General features: G+C 39.9%; 1 protein-coding gene across 1 annotated transcript in view; it reads right to left on the bottom strand.

The window, feature by feature from the left end:
- GAP43 (growth associated protein 43) overlaps positions 1–18,797 on the bottom strand; it is a 93,766-nt gene that overhangs the window by 26,537 nt on the left and 48,432 nt on the right. The window contains exon 2 of the mRNA XM_008523407.2: positions 16,313–16,925. Within this exon, the coding sequence (XP_008521629.1) occupies positions 16,313–16,925 (613 nt within the window). The remainder of the gene's footprint in view (positions 1–16,312; positions 16,926–18,797) is intronic.

An 18,797-nucleotide genomic window follows, 5' to 3' on the forward strand; every position in this document is an offset into this window, starting at 1 on the left:
GGAGAGTGTTCAAGTACAGTGGATCTTAATGTTTTTGTGTCATGGTCCCAGCTGAGTATTTGATGAAAGACAAGGACACAAGAATATCATCCATATACACACACAGTATAATATGTTGCAAATAATTTCAAGGGATTAAAGGACCTCCCGAAGCCCACCCAGTTCGCAGGTCTAGGCGATTTCTGTTTCCTTTTAGGTCTAAAACTGTAAGATTGAAATCCAAGATATGACAGTTTATAGCTGGCATCTACCTAGAAAGAGTGTACTAGCTATTTCCCTTAAGGCACCCCAACATTTTCTATTGAATCCCTAGATGGTAGTTTCCAAGGGACCAATTACATGGAGCCTGAATTAATCCTAACGTCACTACCTGGTGGCCTTGGCTGACTTCCAGGCTCAATCATTACTGATAATGTAAGGACTTGGTAATCTTGCTGAGCTGCAAGGTAGACCAAATAGAACAGTATCTGACTCCCAAAAGAGACTGCAAATCATTCTGTGTCTCTCTTGCTGGCCATAAAACTCATCCTCTTTGCACATTAATTTCCTTTATAAAATCAGAAGTGTAGTGCCAAGGAAAAAGAAGTTTCTCAATAGTTTCAGCTGAAAGGAACCTGAAGCAATGGAGACTTTCTATCGGACACTTACTATGTGTTCAATAAAATACTGTAGTAGGCACTTTACATGTGGTCTACTTAATTCTAACAACCTCCAAGTTCAGCAACGAGGATATATTATTTACAGATCACAAAGCCGAGGTTGAGCTAGTGGCACAGAGCTGGTTAGGGACCAGGCTTCTGATTCAAACATAGACATGTCCAATTCCAACACCTGTGATCTTTCCCCTGCACAACAGGCCTCCAAGGAAGGGAGCTAGCTAAATCCATGGCTGTTGCAATTCTCTGCCTACTGTTGCACTATCCATTAAGTAATACATTTTTCTTTTGTAGTACTTGATAGTCTTTGAAATACTTTATTTTGGGCCACCAAAAGAAAAGAAAGGCTCCCTTTATTTACTGGATGAAAGAATTTTCTCCACTAACTATTGACGTATGGAAAGATGACAGACGGTCCTTGCTTTTACCATCTCCAACTTGAAGAGCTGCCCAGAGGATCTCCACATGGGGAGGGGGAGTGTGGGAACTACTTATTTCAGATTATCAGAAGAAAGGTGAAGCAAAATGAAGTTTACTGAGGACCTACTCTGTACAAGTTTTTTAACTATGTTACATTATTAGGTCCTCACAACTGTTTGAGGGTGGCGTTATTATCTCCATCACATGAATGAAGAGATTGAGGGCTAAACAAATCATGAAATCCACGCAGTGAGAAACCTGCAATTGAACCCAGGACTGTCCAACTCCAACACTGCTTCCCCATGCGGTGTTCCAAGTAAAAAATGTTTCTGAAACATGCCTTGGAATCCATAAGTTATTAGTGTGAAAACAGACCTGCATTTAAACTTTGCAGCTCAACTTCTCTCTTCTTTTCCTGCCTGGAAGGAGGCGTGGGCAGTGTCTCTCGGTTTGGTGAGGCTGCGCTGGCTGGAGACGATGCCGCAGAAGGGCTCTAACAATAGTGAGCCTGGGGGCGGGGTCTCTCCTTGGGGAGCTGGGCCCCATCTGCCACTGAGATCTGCTCAGACAGAAAATCCATTTGCCAGGGAGCCCTTTAGGGCCTGCTATTTGTGAAGTCAAGAACAGAGCGTGCTAGAGATGGAAGACACCTTAAAAACCATATCCCTTTGCCAGAGAGGAAGGTAAATTTGTCCTGCCCACGCCAGAAAGCGCGCCAGTAGCAGAGCCGCAGGGAACCCACGTCTCTGGGGACGCAGCTTCAGGCCTTTCCTCTGCTCTTCCTGCCCCTCCCGTCTTGCTTCTCCCGTGCGTCAGGCTTTCTCCTTTCTCTGCTCGACCTTCTCTCCTTTCTCTACCCTCTTCCTTACTTTTTCTGCCTCCTCTGATACTTTCAGTCCTGGTCCTCTTCTACTTTTCTTCTCTCTCATCCCTCTCCCATTTTCTACCCCATTCTTCTTCCCTTCTACTTCCTCTTTCCTCCTTATTCAGGTGCAGAGTCCCCACCCACACCCCACCCAGTTCTTCCTAGGGGCCTACAGTCCTTTTCACGCTCTGACCAATTTTTCTTCTGAGCCAAATACCCTCATCACAGAGCGTCTGAGTGCCTGGGGGATGTTCAGAAGAAGGTCTCAGAAAGGAGGTTGCTGATTTATAAAGTCTAAGAGAGTTGGGCTGCAAGCAAGAAAGTTAGACTCTTGCCTAAAACATTCTTAGCTTTTTTTTGTGGGTCTTTAAATTTTAAAAATGAAATGATTCTTTCCCTTTCTCAAGCTGCTTGTGAAGAGAAATCTTTCCATAGGTGAAATTTGTTTTGTTAGTCAATCAGTGATGTCCACTGAGGGCTATCTATGTGCCAGATTCTATTCTGAGCACTGGGGATACTGTGCTGAAGGATGCTATGTCCTCACCTTCAAGGAACAGAAAGTCTAGTGAGAGAGAGAGAGAAGTCATTTTAGATAGATAGATGTCATTTTAGATAGATACATAAATCATTTAGATAGATAAATATAGTCATTTTAGGCACAGAGAGTGATATGAAGAAAACAAATTGGGTAACGTGGTAGAATTGATGGGGCTGGCAGGGGTAGTGCTGTTCTGGTTGAATGGCCAGGGAAGTCTTCTCTGAGCAAGTGACATCCAAATGGAGAAATAAGTGCTAAGAGGCAGCTATGGGAAGGTCAAGGAGAAAGGTCCTGAGACTGGAACAAACTGAGTGTGTGCAGGAGAAATTAAGAAACGTAGTGTGCCTAGAGAAGAGTGAGGAAGGGCAGAGGAGAAGGACATGAGATCAGAGAGAGAAGCAGAAGTCAGATCCTACGGGGCCTCGCAGGCCATGGTAATAATTTAGATTTCATTCCAAAGGTAAGCATCGGAAAGTTTTGTGCAAGGTATTTATGTGGATAGGTCTAACTCTGTAGCTTTGTATGAGCGGTCTTCAGAGTAGTGTATTAGAAATTATAAGAAGTCAAAGCCCTTCAGACCCTAAGCCTAACATTATCATGCCATTATTGGAGCTACTCCTTTTACCCAGCTGGGTTATTTCACGTTGTGATGTTAATCATTCGAGTGACATTTAGGATGTTAATCTCTGGGGTTAAATAAGAGTTGGCCCCATTGCCCATGGGTGTTTCCCTTTTAGGCATCCTTTAGACAAAGGCACAGCTATCATCCACTGGGGCTGAGTACAGGAAGAAAGAATAGTGATAGATTTTTTAGAATTCTTGAGCCAGATTTTGGGCTTTAGCTTCCTGGAAAACTTACTGTTGTGGATATTTCAAAATTACATAGATAGGATTCCTTAAGTGGTATCTCATCAGACAGAATGTTTTGTTTATACAATTATGCTGCAAATTGGAGTAGAACTAAAAAACATTACTGCATTATTAATCTGTTTCTTTTTCTTAAAGATCCAGAAGCTATGGATGTAGTAATTTTACTTAGCCTTGGTTAGTAACCCTGGGTAAGTCGCCTAACTCCCATTTGTTTACAACTAGTACTGTAAGCAAATTCTTATAGAATTTGAACAATTCCTGTTTGAATTTGAACAATTAGAATTTGAACCTTTCCTATAATATATCTGGGAAGATCATCTGTGTGTAAAATAAACAATTCAAGCTAAGTATAGAGTGGATGCCTACATGAAAAGATGAGTTCTGAATTACGTTCGGATGTGTTTGAATCATGCCAAAATTCAGAGACTTTTGAAATTGGCCTAAGTTTAGAACAGTAATTTTCAATTATTATTAGTTAAAATGTCCAAGTTTTACCAAGATCCGGACAGTGGAGGAATAGGGGATTATGGTGTGGTGGAGGACCCAGGTCTCTGCCAATTCCCAGAAACCACTACTGAGGTGCTGCTCGTGGAATTTCAGGGCTTCAAGGAACCCAATTCAAAATTCACTGATTTAGGGTTTAAAACAAGATTTTAGAATATAAATTTTCCTTGCGTTTATCATTTATAAAACATTATTTTATAATGTTTTACTATAAATAAAAATAGAATAACTTTTGCATTGCTTTAATACTATTTGGAACCAAAATAAAATAGAGCATTGTTTAATGTACCTAACACCATGGTTAGAGGTTACTCAGACCAATCCTATCTGTGACTAAACAAATGGGGAGGTGGGTTTCTGTTGACCTTCTAAATAATACTCATAATCTACTATTTAATCAACATGGCTGCAGTCAGCCATACTCATTGTGAAGACCAGCTGCAGCGAGTGAGATTGACAGGTTCGGACCTGACGCTGACTGTTTTGCTGATCATGTGTAGAAAGTCAGTAACAGACAAATTCCTTAAATTTTTATTTTTCAAACTATACTTGAGAGTCCAGAGAAGGTCCATTTAGATGGGAGGGATAGAAGCAGAGTAAAAGGAGCTCTGGGCCTCTCCAGTCACCTCCGTTTCCCCCTACTACTCTCAACCAGATCAACTCTGTTTGGGGGTTTAATACGTATATTGAAACTCATTTGAGCAAATGATGCCCAGGCTAAAAATTTTGAAAACTTCTGCCTTCAATAATTACTCACTAATCTATTCCTACCCTCTCTGAATTCCTTATTTGACAATGTTCCACCTAGAATTAAAAGCATCATTCTCACTAAAAATTATTAAGAGGAAAGGAGGAAGGCAATCCTTCCTGTCTATTAGGGGTTAGAAAAGTCAGCAGTGGTTGCAATTCAGTCCAAATCCTGAATTTATCTCTGAAAAGATAAGCAGCCTTTCAATTCATTAAAAAGATGCAGCTCAGCTCACCCCTTTGAGGACAGTATATCCCTCTCTTCAGTGACAATTATTTTCCTAGTTGAATAGCAGGTACAATTCTAAACTTTCCTCTTTTCCTTATCCTTTGATCAGTGTACAGTGCATAACAGAAATCACTGCAAATGTTAACACTAGTTCTCAAGGCATCACACACGTATGTTTATAAGTATGTGAGTGTTATCAATAGGTATTCACATGCTTCTATACTGATACGTTGTTTGGGAGCTAAGTACTGTTCTAGTATTTTAGAGTTACCAAAAGTAAAGTTTATTAAACTATTAAAGTATACTGATTTGGAGTATGATGGAGCTGGCTCACATTGGCTACTGAGAGCAAGTTGTTAGCATCATTCCTAACTGTGTGTTCAGTGACAACACATCAGTGGCCTGAAATCAGCCACAAGAGGAGTATTTATACCACAGAAATTGGCAAACACTACACATCAGGGCTTTTTGAGGTTTGAGGGTTTTTTTCTTTTTTGAGAGTGAGTTTGCCAGCATATCACTGAAGATGTCTAATAAAACCATCAATCGTAAATTATTTACTTTTTTTTTTTTTTTACATTGTAACATATATCCATGTGCAATCATCATGCACCTTAGGGCAAATGGCCAGACAATGACTAAAATGAATATAGGGAGAGAGTAGGAGAGAGAAATATTATTCAACAATACCTGAAAATGTGATAAATGCTCATTCTAACTCATATTTCAAACTAACCCTATGGTGGAGACTCCTGATATGATAAACATGTAATCAGAATTCCAGCCTAATCTTGAACATGAAAAAACACTTTTATTCATCTACTGTTTGGTACTCTTGCAAAAACCTGCTTTATCACGATGTTAGGAAAATGGAGAAGGGTTTTCCCCTCTTAGAAGTTCAAAAGCAATATGTAACTTGACACCTGCACCAACCTTGCATCTAGACCACTATCCATGTACCACAAATACAGTGGTATGTCTTAACTGTCTGCTTTTCTGCCGGAGTGAAAAGCATAAATAAATAGCTAATCAGAAAGTGACAAGGCTTGGCTTCGTTTTTTACCCCCTGTTTTTCCTTTTTTTAAAACTGGCAGAAAAAGGAAACTGACTTGTATCTTCTAATAGAAGCCAGCTTCTCCTATCAACCTACTACGGTTAAACTATCCGTATTAAAGGAGAAGGAAGGAGAGAGACAACGTCTTCCACTGCTGCTTTTCTTTCTAAAAGGATCTGATTACACCAAAGGGGAGAATGCTGCAACGGCATTGCTAAACTCTGGGCCTCCTTAGCCTTTTAAATTGGACTAAGGACAGTTTCACAAACTACGGCACTGCCTTTTTATCACATACATGAGAGCTGCTTCAAGTCACAGTTTACATGTGTGGAAAAATCTATTCAACCTTCCACTCTGATCTCCCCTATGGTCTATACTCTGAACAGTTCACAAGCCGCACATAAATTATGTTGCTACCACTGTGAGAAAGGAGAACAGGAAACAGAAGTGGGAAAGCCTATTTTCTGGTCTCTGTCCCAACACTGTTGGTTTGGAAACATATTCACAATTCATCCTATAGTGGGGCACAGCAGGTGCAGTATTTACTTGCAACAATTACTTAAATATGTCAGAAGAGGAAAAGGAGCCAAGGAACCTGGCAGATCATTCCTTCCCTGGGTGTACCTGTCACACACTGGCAAGAGCCAAACACAGGTCACTCGAGGGGCTGGAATGAAATTAATCACCTGCTTTCAGCTTTGGTCTCCTCTAGCTCTCAATATGTTTCTGAACCTAATGCAAAATGCTCACGTTGGTCTATGAAGCCCTAAGTGGTTTGGATTCTGGCTACCTCAGGGATGACGTACGCCCTTGAGTAACAATAAAACTGTCCAGTGAGCTTCTGTATTCATCTTCCAAGATAGCAGAAAGGTTGATAGCAGTACAGCTTTCTGTTTGAGCAAGTGTCTGCCTCCCTTTGGCACTCAGAATCTGCATATAGGTTGGGATGTGTCATAACATGGGCATTGTTGAGCTATTTTAGAAATGATAGTGATTTTGGAATACTTCTGTCCAATATTTTTCTTTTATGAAAGGGTAAACTCATACCCACAGAACTCAAGAAATTTGCCCGTGCAAAGTTTTAAGGTCAGAATCCAGTTACCAGGGTCAGCTTAGGACTTTCTCTACTGTGATAACATTGTTTACTCTTAACTCATTCATCAAATCCTTATTAACTGCCTTGTATTTCGCAATCATTGTTATAGGTGCAAGGATTCAAAAATAAATAAAACATATCATGGAGCCACTTTTTCCACCAAGGGTTAATCTTTAATAGCTGTCGCTGAATTGTGACTTGAATGAAATTATTTGTATTTTTCCATTAATTTGAATAAAGGGTGGTTTCTAAAGTTTTCTAAATAAAAAAGATATCTCTTTCATTAGATACATCTTGTCCTTCAAGACTCAGCTGAGGTAACCTCTATAGCAACAAGTCTTCTTGGACTATCTTCCCCTAATTAGCATAAGGAGGATTTTAATTTTTAGACACTATAAATTTCATCATGGATAGCCTTACTCCTAACTCCTAGTTCTTCTCATCTCATTGCAGAATCACAAACACATCTTACTACACAACCAGTAGAGAAAGGTAGATTACACTCCACACATACCCTCAGAGAGACAGAGAGATGTTTCTGGAGCAATTCCCCACTTCTTGTTGGCCTGAGGAGTGAAGAAAATGTGTAGGCCATTGTTCTTCTGGATTTTCTGAACCTAATGCAAAATGCTCACGTTGGTCTATGAAGCCCTAAGTGGTTTGGATTCTGGCTACCTCAGGGATGACGTACGCCCTTGAGTAACAATAAAACTGTCCAGTGAGCTTCTGTATTCATCTTCCAAGATAGCAGAAAGGTTGATAGCAGTACAGCTTTCTGTTTGAGCAAGTGTCTGCCTCCCTTTGGCACTCAGAATCTGCATATAGGTTGGGATGTGTCATAACATGGGCATTGTTGAGCTAGGCAGGGCTTTCCCTATATACTGAATCTGTGTGTGTGGATACGTACATATGTGTTTGTGAGCTGGCAGAAGTGTATGCTGCAGGCATGGCCATAGAGCTTAAACATATCTAAATTATATTCTTCATTTTTTCATACCCAAAGGCAAAGAGAAGATTCTCGAAAGGCTATAAAAATGTTCATCTCTACTCTATCTGAAAGACACACACATTCACTGTGTACTAGCAAGAAGGGACCATTTTAGAGGACAGTTTCTAAATCCAGAATCCAAAAGACTCTACCAACTCAGACTGGAAAAAATAAAAACAAAAACTAGCTTCAAAACTTATTTAACCATATATATGTCGCACCAGGAAGAAACATTCATATTGAGCATGACCTAGAGGATTGAGCAAGTACCCTAGGAAGGCTACTTTTTTCCCCCCTGAAGATACCTTAACAGTTGCAGTTTTCATTCCAAACGGAATACTGTAAGATGATCAAACTGAAAGACTTAGCCTTCTGCAATCCACTAATTTGTGATTTGAAGATTGAAAATAGGTGTGAGAACTGCTGAGTAATCATATCCAATTCACGTATCATCTCCACCATCTTTTCTTGGGATGTTTAATAGCCCAATTCCAGACACTTAAGCCCATTAGCCAATTTCACTAATAGTCAAAGATCCAATTACTGTGACTGTAGAGTGAATAAAATAATGAGAGCCAAGTTGTACTAGGGCTATCCATATATTCTTATGTTTTAATGTACTTTTACAAATTTTAAATTTTAAAAAGCTTATGAATCACAATTGTCTGTCAGATGCATCCACTGTTCTACACAAGAATCCAAGGCTATATGTACTCTTGAAGCTGTTTTAATTACTATAATGAAATAAGATGGGTACAAAAATAAATTAATAATGTATTATGTCTAAGATGAAAGTGAAACTGTTACAGCAAATTATCCACTATAGCTGTAGTTTGGCATTTCAGAGACAGGATTAGGAAGGCCATAAGCAAGAGTCTAATCATATCAGAAAACATCATGTCAACTCTTTATTTTCAATCTCAAGGGTAAGGTGGGGTTACAAAACTCCACTGAAATTTCCCTGCAGTCTCCTGGGGCTCCAGTATAACCATAAGCTTTCTTAGAGCTGACTCTTCCTGGATTCTTTACCTGTCTATCCAGACTTCTCTACGTCAGTCTTATCTCCTAAACTCACTAATAGTTTAGAAAATAAGGGATTACAGGAAAAGTGAGGATGGTAGAGTAAGAGGCCACACACCCGTACTTTAAACATGCCTCTTTAGTCCACTATTGCATACTTGCCTTTAGCAGCTAGAAGGCAGAAAAGACCTAGTTGAACACACTTACTTTACAGATACTGGAACTAAGCCCAGAGGGTAGAAGGGTTGGCCTGAAATCATCAGCAGAATCTGAACAAGAACCCAGGTCTCCTGATTTTAGGCAGTGTTTAGTCTATCATGCTGAAAATATAGAGCTTTTGCACTATATACATCCTATAAGATGTTGGGTCTATTAAAAAATCGTATTATTCATCATTCTTATGAAAATAATTTATGAACAATTCTTTTAAATAAGTCCAGAAATAAATTATTTGCTTAGATAGCCATGCTTTCCTGCTGTGAGATCAATAACTGTCTAAAGCTTTTTTGCACTATCTAAAGCTTCAAGTTTCCCTGATTATATGAATTGGTCTGAGGTTCAGCACCTGGTTCAGTCATTTTCTTATGATGCAAACGTGACTAAGAGGGCTGGAAAAACTTACACATCCTGTAACCCTTTCCCTCCTCTTTATGCATGCCATAAACCATATAATCTCAGGAGATTTTCAAGGGCTCAGATCTTGTAGCTTTAAACAGCATCATTGGCTTCCTTCTTCCTTTCCTTTTATGTCTGGTTACAGAGAGCTTTTCATTCTTTATTTAATGAAGCTACGATTGTGAGAACAAAATGAGAGTGATGACCACGCAATGCTTTCCAGTCCATTAGACTGAGTGCTCTGCTCTCTCCATGTTTAGCCAAATGGACCGACTGCAACCCTTGCTGCTCTTGGTTCTTCCTCCTCCTCCTTTTAATCCTTCTGTGATTGTGTGTGCATGTGTGTGGCCATGCACGTGTATGTAGAGAAAAAAGAGAAAGAATATTTAACTAATATGTATTAACATCTGAAAAATATTCTATATTTTAAGAAATATTGTTTGAGGGGCAGGCCCGGTGGTGCAGCGGTTAAGTGCATACATTCCACTTCAGTGGCCCTGGGTTTGCCGGCTCGGATCCCGGGTGCGGACATGGCACTGCTTGGCAAGCCATGCTGTGGTAGGCGTCCCACATGTAAAGTGGAGTAAGATGGGCATGGATGTTAGCACAGGGCCAGTCTTCCTGAGAAAAAAGAGGAGGATTGGCAGCAGATGTTAGCTCAGGGCTATTCTTCCTCAAAAAAAAAAAAAAAATTGTTTGATTTTCATTTCCAAATAGAGTTCTAGAACTTTATAATTGGAGGAGTTACTCACATGCCTTTCTGTTTATTAGCTTCTTTTATAAGGCAATAGTAGTTACTTAATATGAGTTATTTAATATAAAAAAATACAAGGCCTCACAATATGAGTTTCTTATCTCTAAAATACACATCTTGTCTTTTGTCTGCTTACATTTTTTAATTGAAGAGATACTGATGGCTCTCTAATTATCCCTGCTATTAAGTTCTTTAATATTGTAGTTATAAGTATAAAAGCATCAAGTACTTTGGAAACACACTTGCAGAAAGGGGAAGAAAAAAGATATAAACAAGAATTTTAAAAAATACTAATTCTAATAGGAATTGCCTACAATACATAAAATGACTTTCATCTGATTGAGATCTGAAAATTTCAATTTTTCATGTCCAGTTCCTCTCAGCATATTTGATGGAGTCAGTAGTACTCCTGTGAAGAGCAATCAATTTCAACTATAAAGATCAATTGATCTTTACAGCTCTCTTAGGTGTCATAAAACAGTCCGTGAAGCATTTTCAAACTAAGAACCCAAGACTCAGAACCAGTTTAATATTCCCCAAAATTTGGGGGTGATGGAGCTGTGAGGGAATTATGACCAGGGAGTATGGTTAGTTACTGGATGCTCATCCGTAAATGTGATCACCAATGATTTTCAGACAAGAGTCTGGAGCATCCAATTATACAAATGAGGGGGATGTGCTTAGATTAGGACAAGATGTTGTTGTTCTTAGACATCTCTCTCATCTTCGTGTCTTCCAGAATAGTACTTGCAGGATGCCAGGGTTCAATATGTGACCTCTGAAATGGAGCCGTCAGGGTTCAGCTCCTGGTACAGCTACTTGCTAGTTGCCGACAATGATTTGGTGCTGCAATGTCTCTAAACCTCAGATTCTTCATCTGTAAAAGGGGAAGGGGGAATTACAGTACTTACACCAGAGTGCTTATGATGACGAAATGGGATAATTCCCACCTAGAACTTAGCACAGAGCCTGACATTTAATAAATGCTCATGAATTGCTACCTATCACAAAAACTTTGTATTTTAAACCTTGAAAAAAACCTTAAAAACCAACTATCTTAGCCCCTTCTCTTAAAGATGCAACAACTGAGGCCCAGTGAGAAGCAGTGACTTGCCTAAGATCTCACAGTTGGTTGGTAGAAATGTGAAGACTGGAACCCTGTTCTCCTTATTCCAGTCCAACGCCCCTTCTACTGCATTATCTTCCTGGGGATGCAGGACAGAGAGTGCCTTAGGAAAGCCCTGGTTAATATTTCCCAACAATAATCAGAAACTGTCACAACTGCTAACCTAAAGAAAGAGAAAATACAAGAATTCAAATAAAACATAGCACTTTAAGAGAGAGGTAATTAACAGTAAGGCTAAAGTCAAGGTGAGGATTTAGAGGTCTATCTACTTGACCCCTGTTTTGTCACTGACTATTTCTGTGGCTGAATATTCATTTACTTTGCCCCTATTCTCAGAATGTAAGAGTAGAGAGGAAAATATTATCAAATGCCACTGGATTGTTGTCAAGAAAAGCCAATAAAAATGATTACTCCAGCAATATAAAAGCGTACCATAAAAGCTTAATAATCAACAGTATTTAAGCAGCACTGCCACTGAGTATCTGACAGGGTGCCCATGTTTTATGGACAACATTTATGGACTTTCACAACTCAAATTTTCACTCTTTATGAGTTGTGTATAAATTTGGGAAGTGGTTGAAACCACATTTCAAGTCAAAACCGCTTATGAGGCCCCCTGCCAAATAAGTGTAAATATCCTTGGGAAATCTTACATCTAACACAGAGCCCAGTGGAAGTGGATGTATCTTTGGGAGAGATAAAAATATTATGGGTGGCCGGCCCCGTGGCCAAGTGGTTAGGTTTGCACGCTCCACTTTGGCGGCCCGGGGTTACGCCAGTTTGAATCCTGGGCCCGGACATAGCACCGCTCATCCAGCCATGCTGGGGCGGCATCCCATATGCCACAACCAGGGGGACCTACAACTGAAAATACATGGCTGTGTACCGGGGAGCTTTAGGAAAAAAAGGAAAAATAAAATCTTTAAAAAAATATATTATGGATTGTTAGCTTGGGCCCTAGGAAAATTTGGTTCTGGGGAAAAAAAGAATTTACCCAAATCAGAAACAAGGTCTGGGCATTTCATTTTCTTACACATAATTATCATTCCAGAAACAATAAACATTGCATCTACTCTTTTTGCTAATAATTTGGCTATAGAGACTCACATTGTATAAAACCATTTTTATAGCATATATGAAACGGCACGAAGCACTGTCTCACTTGTTTTGTCCCACCTTGTCTTGGGATGTGGAAGTACCCTACCTATTTGCAGAATTTAATTGAGTTGAGATTACTACTGTGATTGTTTTCAACACCACTCCCTGAAGTTCATCCCATCCCGACTACCGAGTCAGAACTCCTTACGATCAGTGATAATATCTTATTCATCTTTGTGACCTAATGTCTAGCACAATAGAAAGTTATATAAATGAAAGGAAAAAAAGTAAGGAAAGAAGAAATAGAGAGAGAAAGAGAGGTAGAGAGACGCTAAGTTAATTTTTCTATTCTGAGAATGGAAAATAAAATTCCCCTCTTTCCCACATCATTATTGATGACACCAATTAGAAAGAGGTCCTTAGAACATGAAAATAAAATGCAGCCAAGATCAACATATACAAAATCTAGGGTAGCTCAGAGTTACACTTACTAGTATCACTCAAGTGTCCTATGGCAGCCACCCAGTCAACATCTCTGATTTCTAGCCACCCGGATGTTTTACCTCGGTAATACTATATCATTGAATATGGCCACAGCAGAAGTTTTGGAGTCCTCTATTGGGGAAAGTCAATACGATGTCACAGAGAAGAAGAGACATAGCAGAGAATTCCTTAACTGAGAACCCAATGAGTACAGTGACCCTGATCAGCAGAAGACCACAAAGACAGAATTGCTAAAGGATGCTTGAAAGTTCTCGCCTAATGGCTGAAGGGGGGCAGTATCCCAAAGATGCCTTAAACGCTCATCCTCATATAAAAGAAATATCGTCAGAAATGAACTGAAATATTTTGGTCATATGCATATCAAGAAATAGGCAGGCAGAGGCAAAGCAAGAGAGGAAGCTATAGTTGTAGAATTTAAAGGAAAAAAACTAACCAACTCCAAAGGTCATAATGCAAACAGCATCCACCTGTGATAAACCCATAACTAGTAAAAGAAGCAAAATAAATAACATATTTATAATTTACAAGGCATTTCCATATGTATTAATAAGCAATGATCAGATTTGATCCAACATTTCTGACCCTCTTACTGACAGAAATTAGTGTCTTGAATTCTCTTTTTGGCTTATTCTGCCCCCAACCCCACTCTGCCCTCTCAGACTGTGTCTCTACACCCCTCCAGGCAGCCATAAAATCCTAAAGCAACCCAGAGTAGCCATCCATTTCCAAATAGTAGAGCCCAATTGGAAATGCTGTTATTTTAACTTAGATTAGAATGAAATCCAATGGGAGATAAGGAATATGTGGTACCCGGCCCCTGGGAATTTGGGCCTGATATGCTCTGATAGATCTCCTTGTCACCTCTAGTTTCTGTGATTCTGTGAGACTCACCATATCTGGGTAATTTGTGCTTGTCACATACAGCCAGCTAAGGCTAATAGATACATCAGTCCAGCAAGAAACTACAGGCAGCATTTCAGAATCTAACCAAGAGGACAGTACCTACCCAAAGCTCAGAAACAATGTACGATAAATTGCCCTTTGGGATTACCTTCAAGTTGAACTTATGTTTTCAGTGCACATAATAAAATCAGACTAATCGAGACATTGTTAGCTGGTATTTGTAAAATTTAGGAAAGAGCATAATTTCTATTTGTTTTCACTGACCAGACACATTTTTAATCAAATAAATGAATGTAAGAAGCAAGGTTGCAGGAGGAATATGTGAATGAATCAAAAAATTCTCTATAAATTAAATCTAGTCAATTTTCATTCATTCAACATTTGACCCTTATTGATCACATATTGCATAAAATACTTTATTAATTCATTTGGAATTATCATAAATTAAAGAGTAATAAAACTGAATTTCCTTAAAAATATATTATCTTTTAGACTTTCCATTGATTCAAGCAGTCCTTGCTTCTATTAATCCAAATCATGAGCATATATCTAAAATCACATCATGTCTGCCTGTCTATACTCACAATTTTAGAAACCCAGTTAAAAAATATGGTCCAAGAAACATCAAATATTTCTTTATTTAAAAGCATAATTAATTTCTAAGATTTAGGAAAATGACACAATAGGTAATCTGTCATATGCAAAGTGATTTCCAGCCATCACATCTGAGGCTAGAATCTTCAACCTACAGAAAAGTAGTTAACAAGGTTTGTTTTGCTGAGCAAATTGGAACCAACACCTCATTGTTTATCATGTGCCTTACCTTTTCCAGGGAATTATTCCCATCTTCTTAAACTCAAGGTCTGGCCCCTGGGGCAAGTATATAGTTAGAATAAAGATTTAAGATGAGTCACTAGTAGAAAGAGGTGTGTGACTTGTCTGGCGCTAGACTTTGAGATTAACAATAATAAATAATATAATTGGCTTCTTACTCACAGAATTTTGGGTTAAGATGAAAGAAGTAGACCCCAAAATATCTAGAATAATCATCTGCCATCCTGTAGGATCTAATTTGGAGAAATGGATATCAGGGCAAATGTCCTGTGATTACTTTCTTAATCTAATGGTCAGATGCCAAAACATTTCCCAGAGCATTCTCACAGAGTTAGTACTCTCCCAAGTGCACAATGTGGTCCAGCCCTAATCTGGACACATCATGAGTTAAGTCCATAAAGTCAAAGAAGTAAACTTAACCTTTTAACCTGGCACAGAAGCAACTTTATCTTTAAGGATCTTTGGGGTTGAAAGGCATTCATGGGTCTTATGGGGCTAGAGAAAGATGTCGGAGACTGCTGGTCTCCTTCACCACTACGGATGGGTTGCGGTGAGGGACAGGTCTAGTCTCCAGTGGTGAAGGTCCATTAAATTTATCTTGCTCTGGGAGTGCTCTATTCCAGTTCCACACAACCTCTTTGGGCAATAATCATGAAAAGACTCCAACTTTCAAGTCAGAGCTCTAAACCAGTAGCTTTTTGTAATCATAGTCAACTCTCAATTATTTATGTGTGTGGTAGAGAGCGATGTCTTCAATAACAAAATGATAATTTATGTTTGACTTCACAACATGTTCTATATTTGGGGTTTTCCTTTTGTTTTTGGCAACATTAACAGACTTATTTTCCTAATTAGTTTGACCCCAATTAATGTTACAATTAACATTCTCTGAGCACGCACACACATACGCACACTACTCACCAAATGATGGTGGGGAGAATGCCCAGAAACATATTGTGGGATAGGGAAAGGTGGTCTGAGATTATGTTTTTGCTGCTGGCAATTCACAAACTAGATCATCTGGATCAATAGGGAGTTGGCTGTATTTATACCAGGCACTTCCTAGAGCCAAATAATCACATTAGCTAATTCCCATCCATAAAATATATGTAGCCTCAGTAATTACTTATTAAACTTAGTCTATCCAGCACAAAGAATTTTTTTTTAAACCAGGATTATCCAGTTTTACTGTTTATGCCAATCCAATTAACAAGATAATTGCCAGATCTTTCTAGTACTGGCTGCTACACAGACCTGCCTGGGTTCTCTCTCAGGCTTAAGATACTTGAGAATGTAAGTGGCCAGAGTTAGCTTAGTCCTGCCACTTTGGGGAATTAAGCACAGCTTCATTTGATTTCCTGAAAACAACTTCTAGATGTTTCCCCTCTCTCTTGATGGCCCTGGTGGCCTGCCCTTCCGGATAGGCCCCCCAGCCCAAACATCATGAGTGGCCCACCCAGCCCATAGTGTCCAACCCTCACAGCTGCTCACCTATCTTCTCCTCGGCTTGGCTGCTCTCAGCAGTCTCCGTTGGAGGCTGGGCTGTTGCCTTGGCAGCAACATCCTCTGCAGCAGGGGTGGTGGCAGCAGCAGCAGCAGTGACAGCAGCAGGCACGTCGGCTTGTTTAGGTTCCTCCTTGGCTGGGGCGTCTTCGGCCTTGGAGGACGGCGAGTTGTCAGTGGAAGCTTTAGTGGCACTTTCTGTCTCAGCAGAGCCGGCCTTCTCCTCTGAGGGGGCAGCAGCCTGGGGGGCTGCTTGCTCTGTGGCAGTATCAGGGGCGCCCTCCCCCTTCTTCTCCTCAGAAGGAGTTTCGCCTGCTTTGCCGGTCTCCTCAGGCTTGGGGCCAGTGGCTGGGGCCGCTTCAGTGGTAGAGGGACCTTCTCCCTCCTTCTTCTCCACGCCATCAGCAACAGGGGCTTCATCCTTCTTCTCATTCGCTTCAGCCTCAGCAGCTTGGGCATCACCCTTCTTCTCTCCTTTGAGCTTTTTCCTTGTTATGTGTCCACGGAAGCTAGCCTGAATTTTGGTGGCAGCCTTATGAGCTTTATCCTCTGGTTTGATGCCATCTTGTTCGATCTTTTGGTCTTCATCATTTTTTTCAACCTTTGTGGAGAAAAGGGGGAAGAAAGGGAGAGATGGAATGATGTTCTTTTCCTTGAAACCACAGCATGCAGGAAATATTTATTGATTTATTCTGTGCCAGGCACAGATATAAACAATATTGTGGAAATTGAAATCAAGCCTCCTCTCTCTCCACAGTGGAGAACTGAGTAGAGAACACATTATTTTATGAGAAAACTAATGTCCTTTGGGCCACCCAGAATCACTGGCATTATTTTATATGTATTTCTTTCCCCAGCTCAATGTATCTCTATTGCCAAACTTAAGGCAGTGTTTTTATAGATGTTCCTTGATGATTCAAATCACATTTGCCCTAGGTTTTAATCAAAGAGCTCTGAAAGATACTGGTTTTTCAGAGTTTCTGAGACGGACTCCGTGCAAAACTTCATGATTTAAAAATTATTATGGAAAACCTTTACCCAAGATTTGTTTTTTCCCCAAGATTTCAAGTCTGGTCAGGAAACCAATAGATTTGGGGCAAAGAGTATGATAAATGTTTAGACAACAAATTCCATCAGGGTTTTGTGTAAAATGCAGATGAGTTCCAGGGGTCTGGGAGATTTGTCTAGAATGGGACAACTCAGAATGCTGGTCACAAAATGATGCCCAGTTTTCCCCGTGTGTGGTCTAACATCAGTAATCAACATACCAGACCTTCAAAATCTGAATACAGAAAAGGCCCATTATCCTTGAGTTAAAAAAAAAAAATGGAAAATACCATTTCCACTTTTGAAAGAGCAGTGTATATTCACTAAATCACAATTTCTTATTCCCAAAGCAATTTAAATCTCAAATTAGTTTTATATTATCATCAATAGAGCTAGAACTGAAAGGAAGAGACCAGAATACAAAATTTTTACCATTTGACCTCAACATTTACAGGATAACATATGCTGCAGTTACTTTTTTGCACAGGGAAATTAAAGCAGAGGAAAGGAATAGAAGATATAATCATGGAAAGAAATGTATAGGCAAGTACACAAAATTCTCTATAGCGCCATTGCTCATCATGGTGTCCCAGTGTGGTTATTTATAGTATCCATTCACTTCTTTAACTTTAGAGCGTTTAAATTGGTTCACTTCTGTGAACACTGTTCTAGGCACTGGGGAAATACAGCAGTGAACACTGCAGCAAATTTCCTTCAAAACACTAATAATAAGAGAGTGCTTATCATGTACCACGTCCTGTGCTTGACCCCAATCTTGACCCTGGCCTGAACTTGGCCTTTGCTCCAGTTTAGGAGGTGAGCCATAGCAGGCCAATACAAGGATATGTTTTCCACCTGTCATACCAGCTCTGCCCCAGTGACCCAGATCCTGTGAATCATGATGTAGGCCTGTTTGACATTCTTTGGACAAGCATACGGGCCTGTCACTATGTAGGTCCATCTACATGCTAGTGGATACAAAGGTATTTTTGAAACTACCTACATCTGAAAGTAAAAGCCAGATTGACAATTTCCCTGTAAAATTCAAGAAAAGTTTTTCTTCCTCCTCAGTGAACTGTGCATGTATCCATACAAAGAATGAAAGAACGGATGAAAAGCACCCTGGAGAGGCCCGTTCCACTCCCTCCTCCCAGTGCCATGCTGAGACATTGCTCAGGTCTCTGATGCAATACCACCTTCCCTCTATCCCGCTGCTCTTGATGACTCCTACTGGGATGCACACAGCACAATCTGGGGCACGGGAGCAGCTGTCCCTGCCAGGAGCTCTCTGCTCAGAGATGGAAGCATAACCCTGTTAAATTAACAGTTGTGAATGGAGCATGGAGCCAAGATGTTGTTAATTTATTTTACTCCATCTTGAGTTTTCTGAATGAGGCACCATCCTATACGATAGGACATCTGCACT

Source organism: Equus przewalskii, chromosome 18 (assembly GCF_037783145.1).
Source record: "Equus przewalskii isolate Varuska chromosome 18, EquPr2, whole genome shotgun sequence".
In the NCBI taxonomy this organism is placed as follows: domain Eukaryota; kingdom Metazoa; phylum Chordata; class Mammalia; order Perissodactyla; family Equidae; genus Equus; species Equus przewalskii.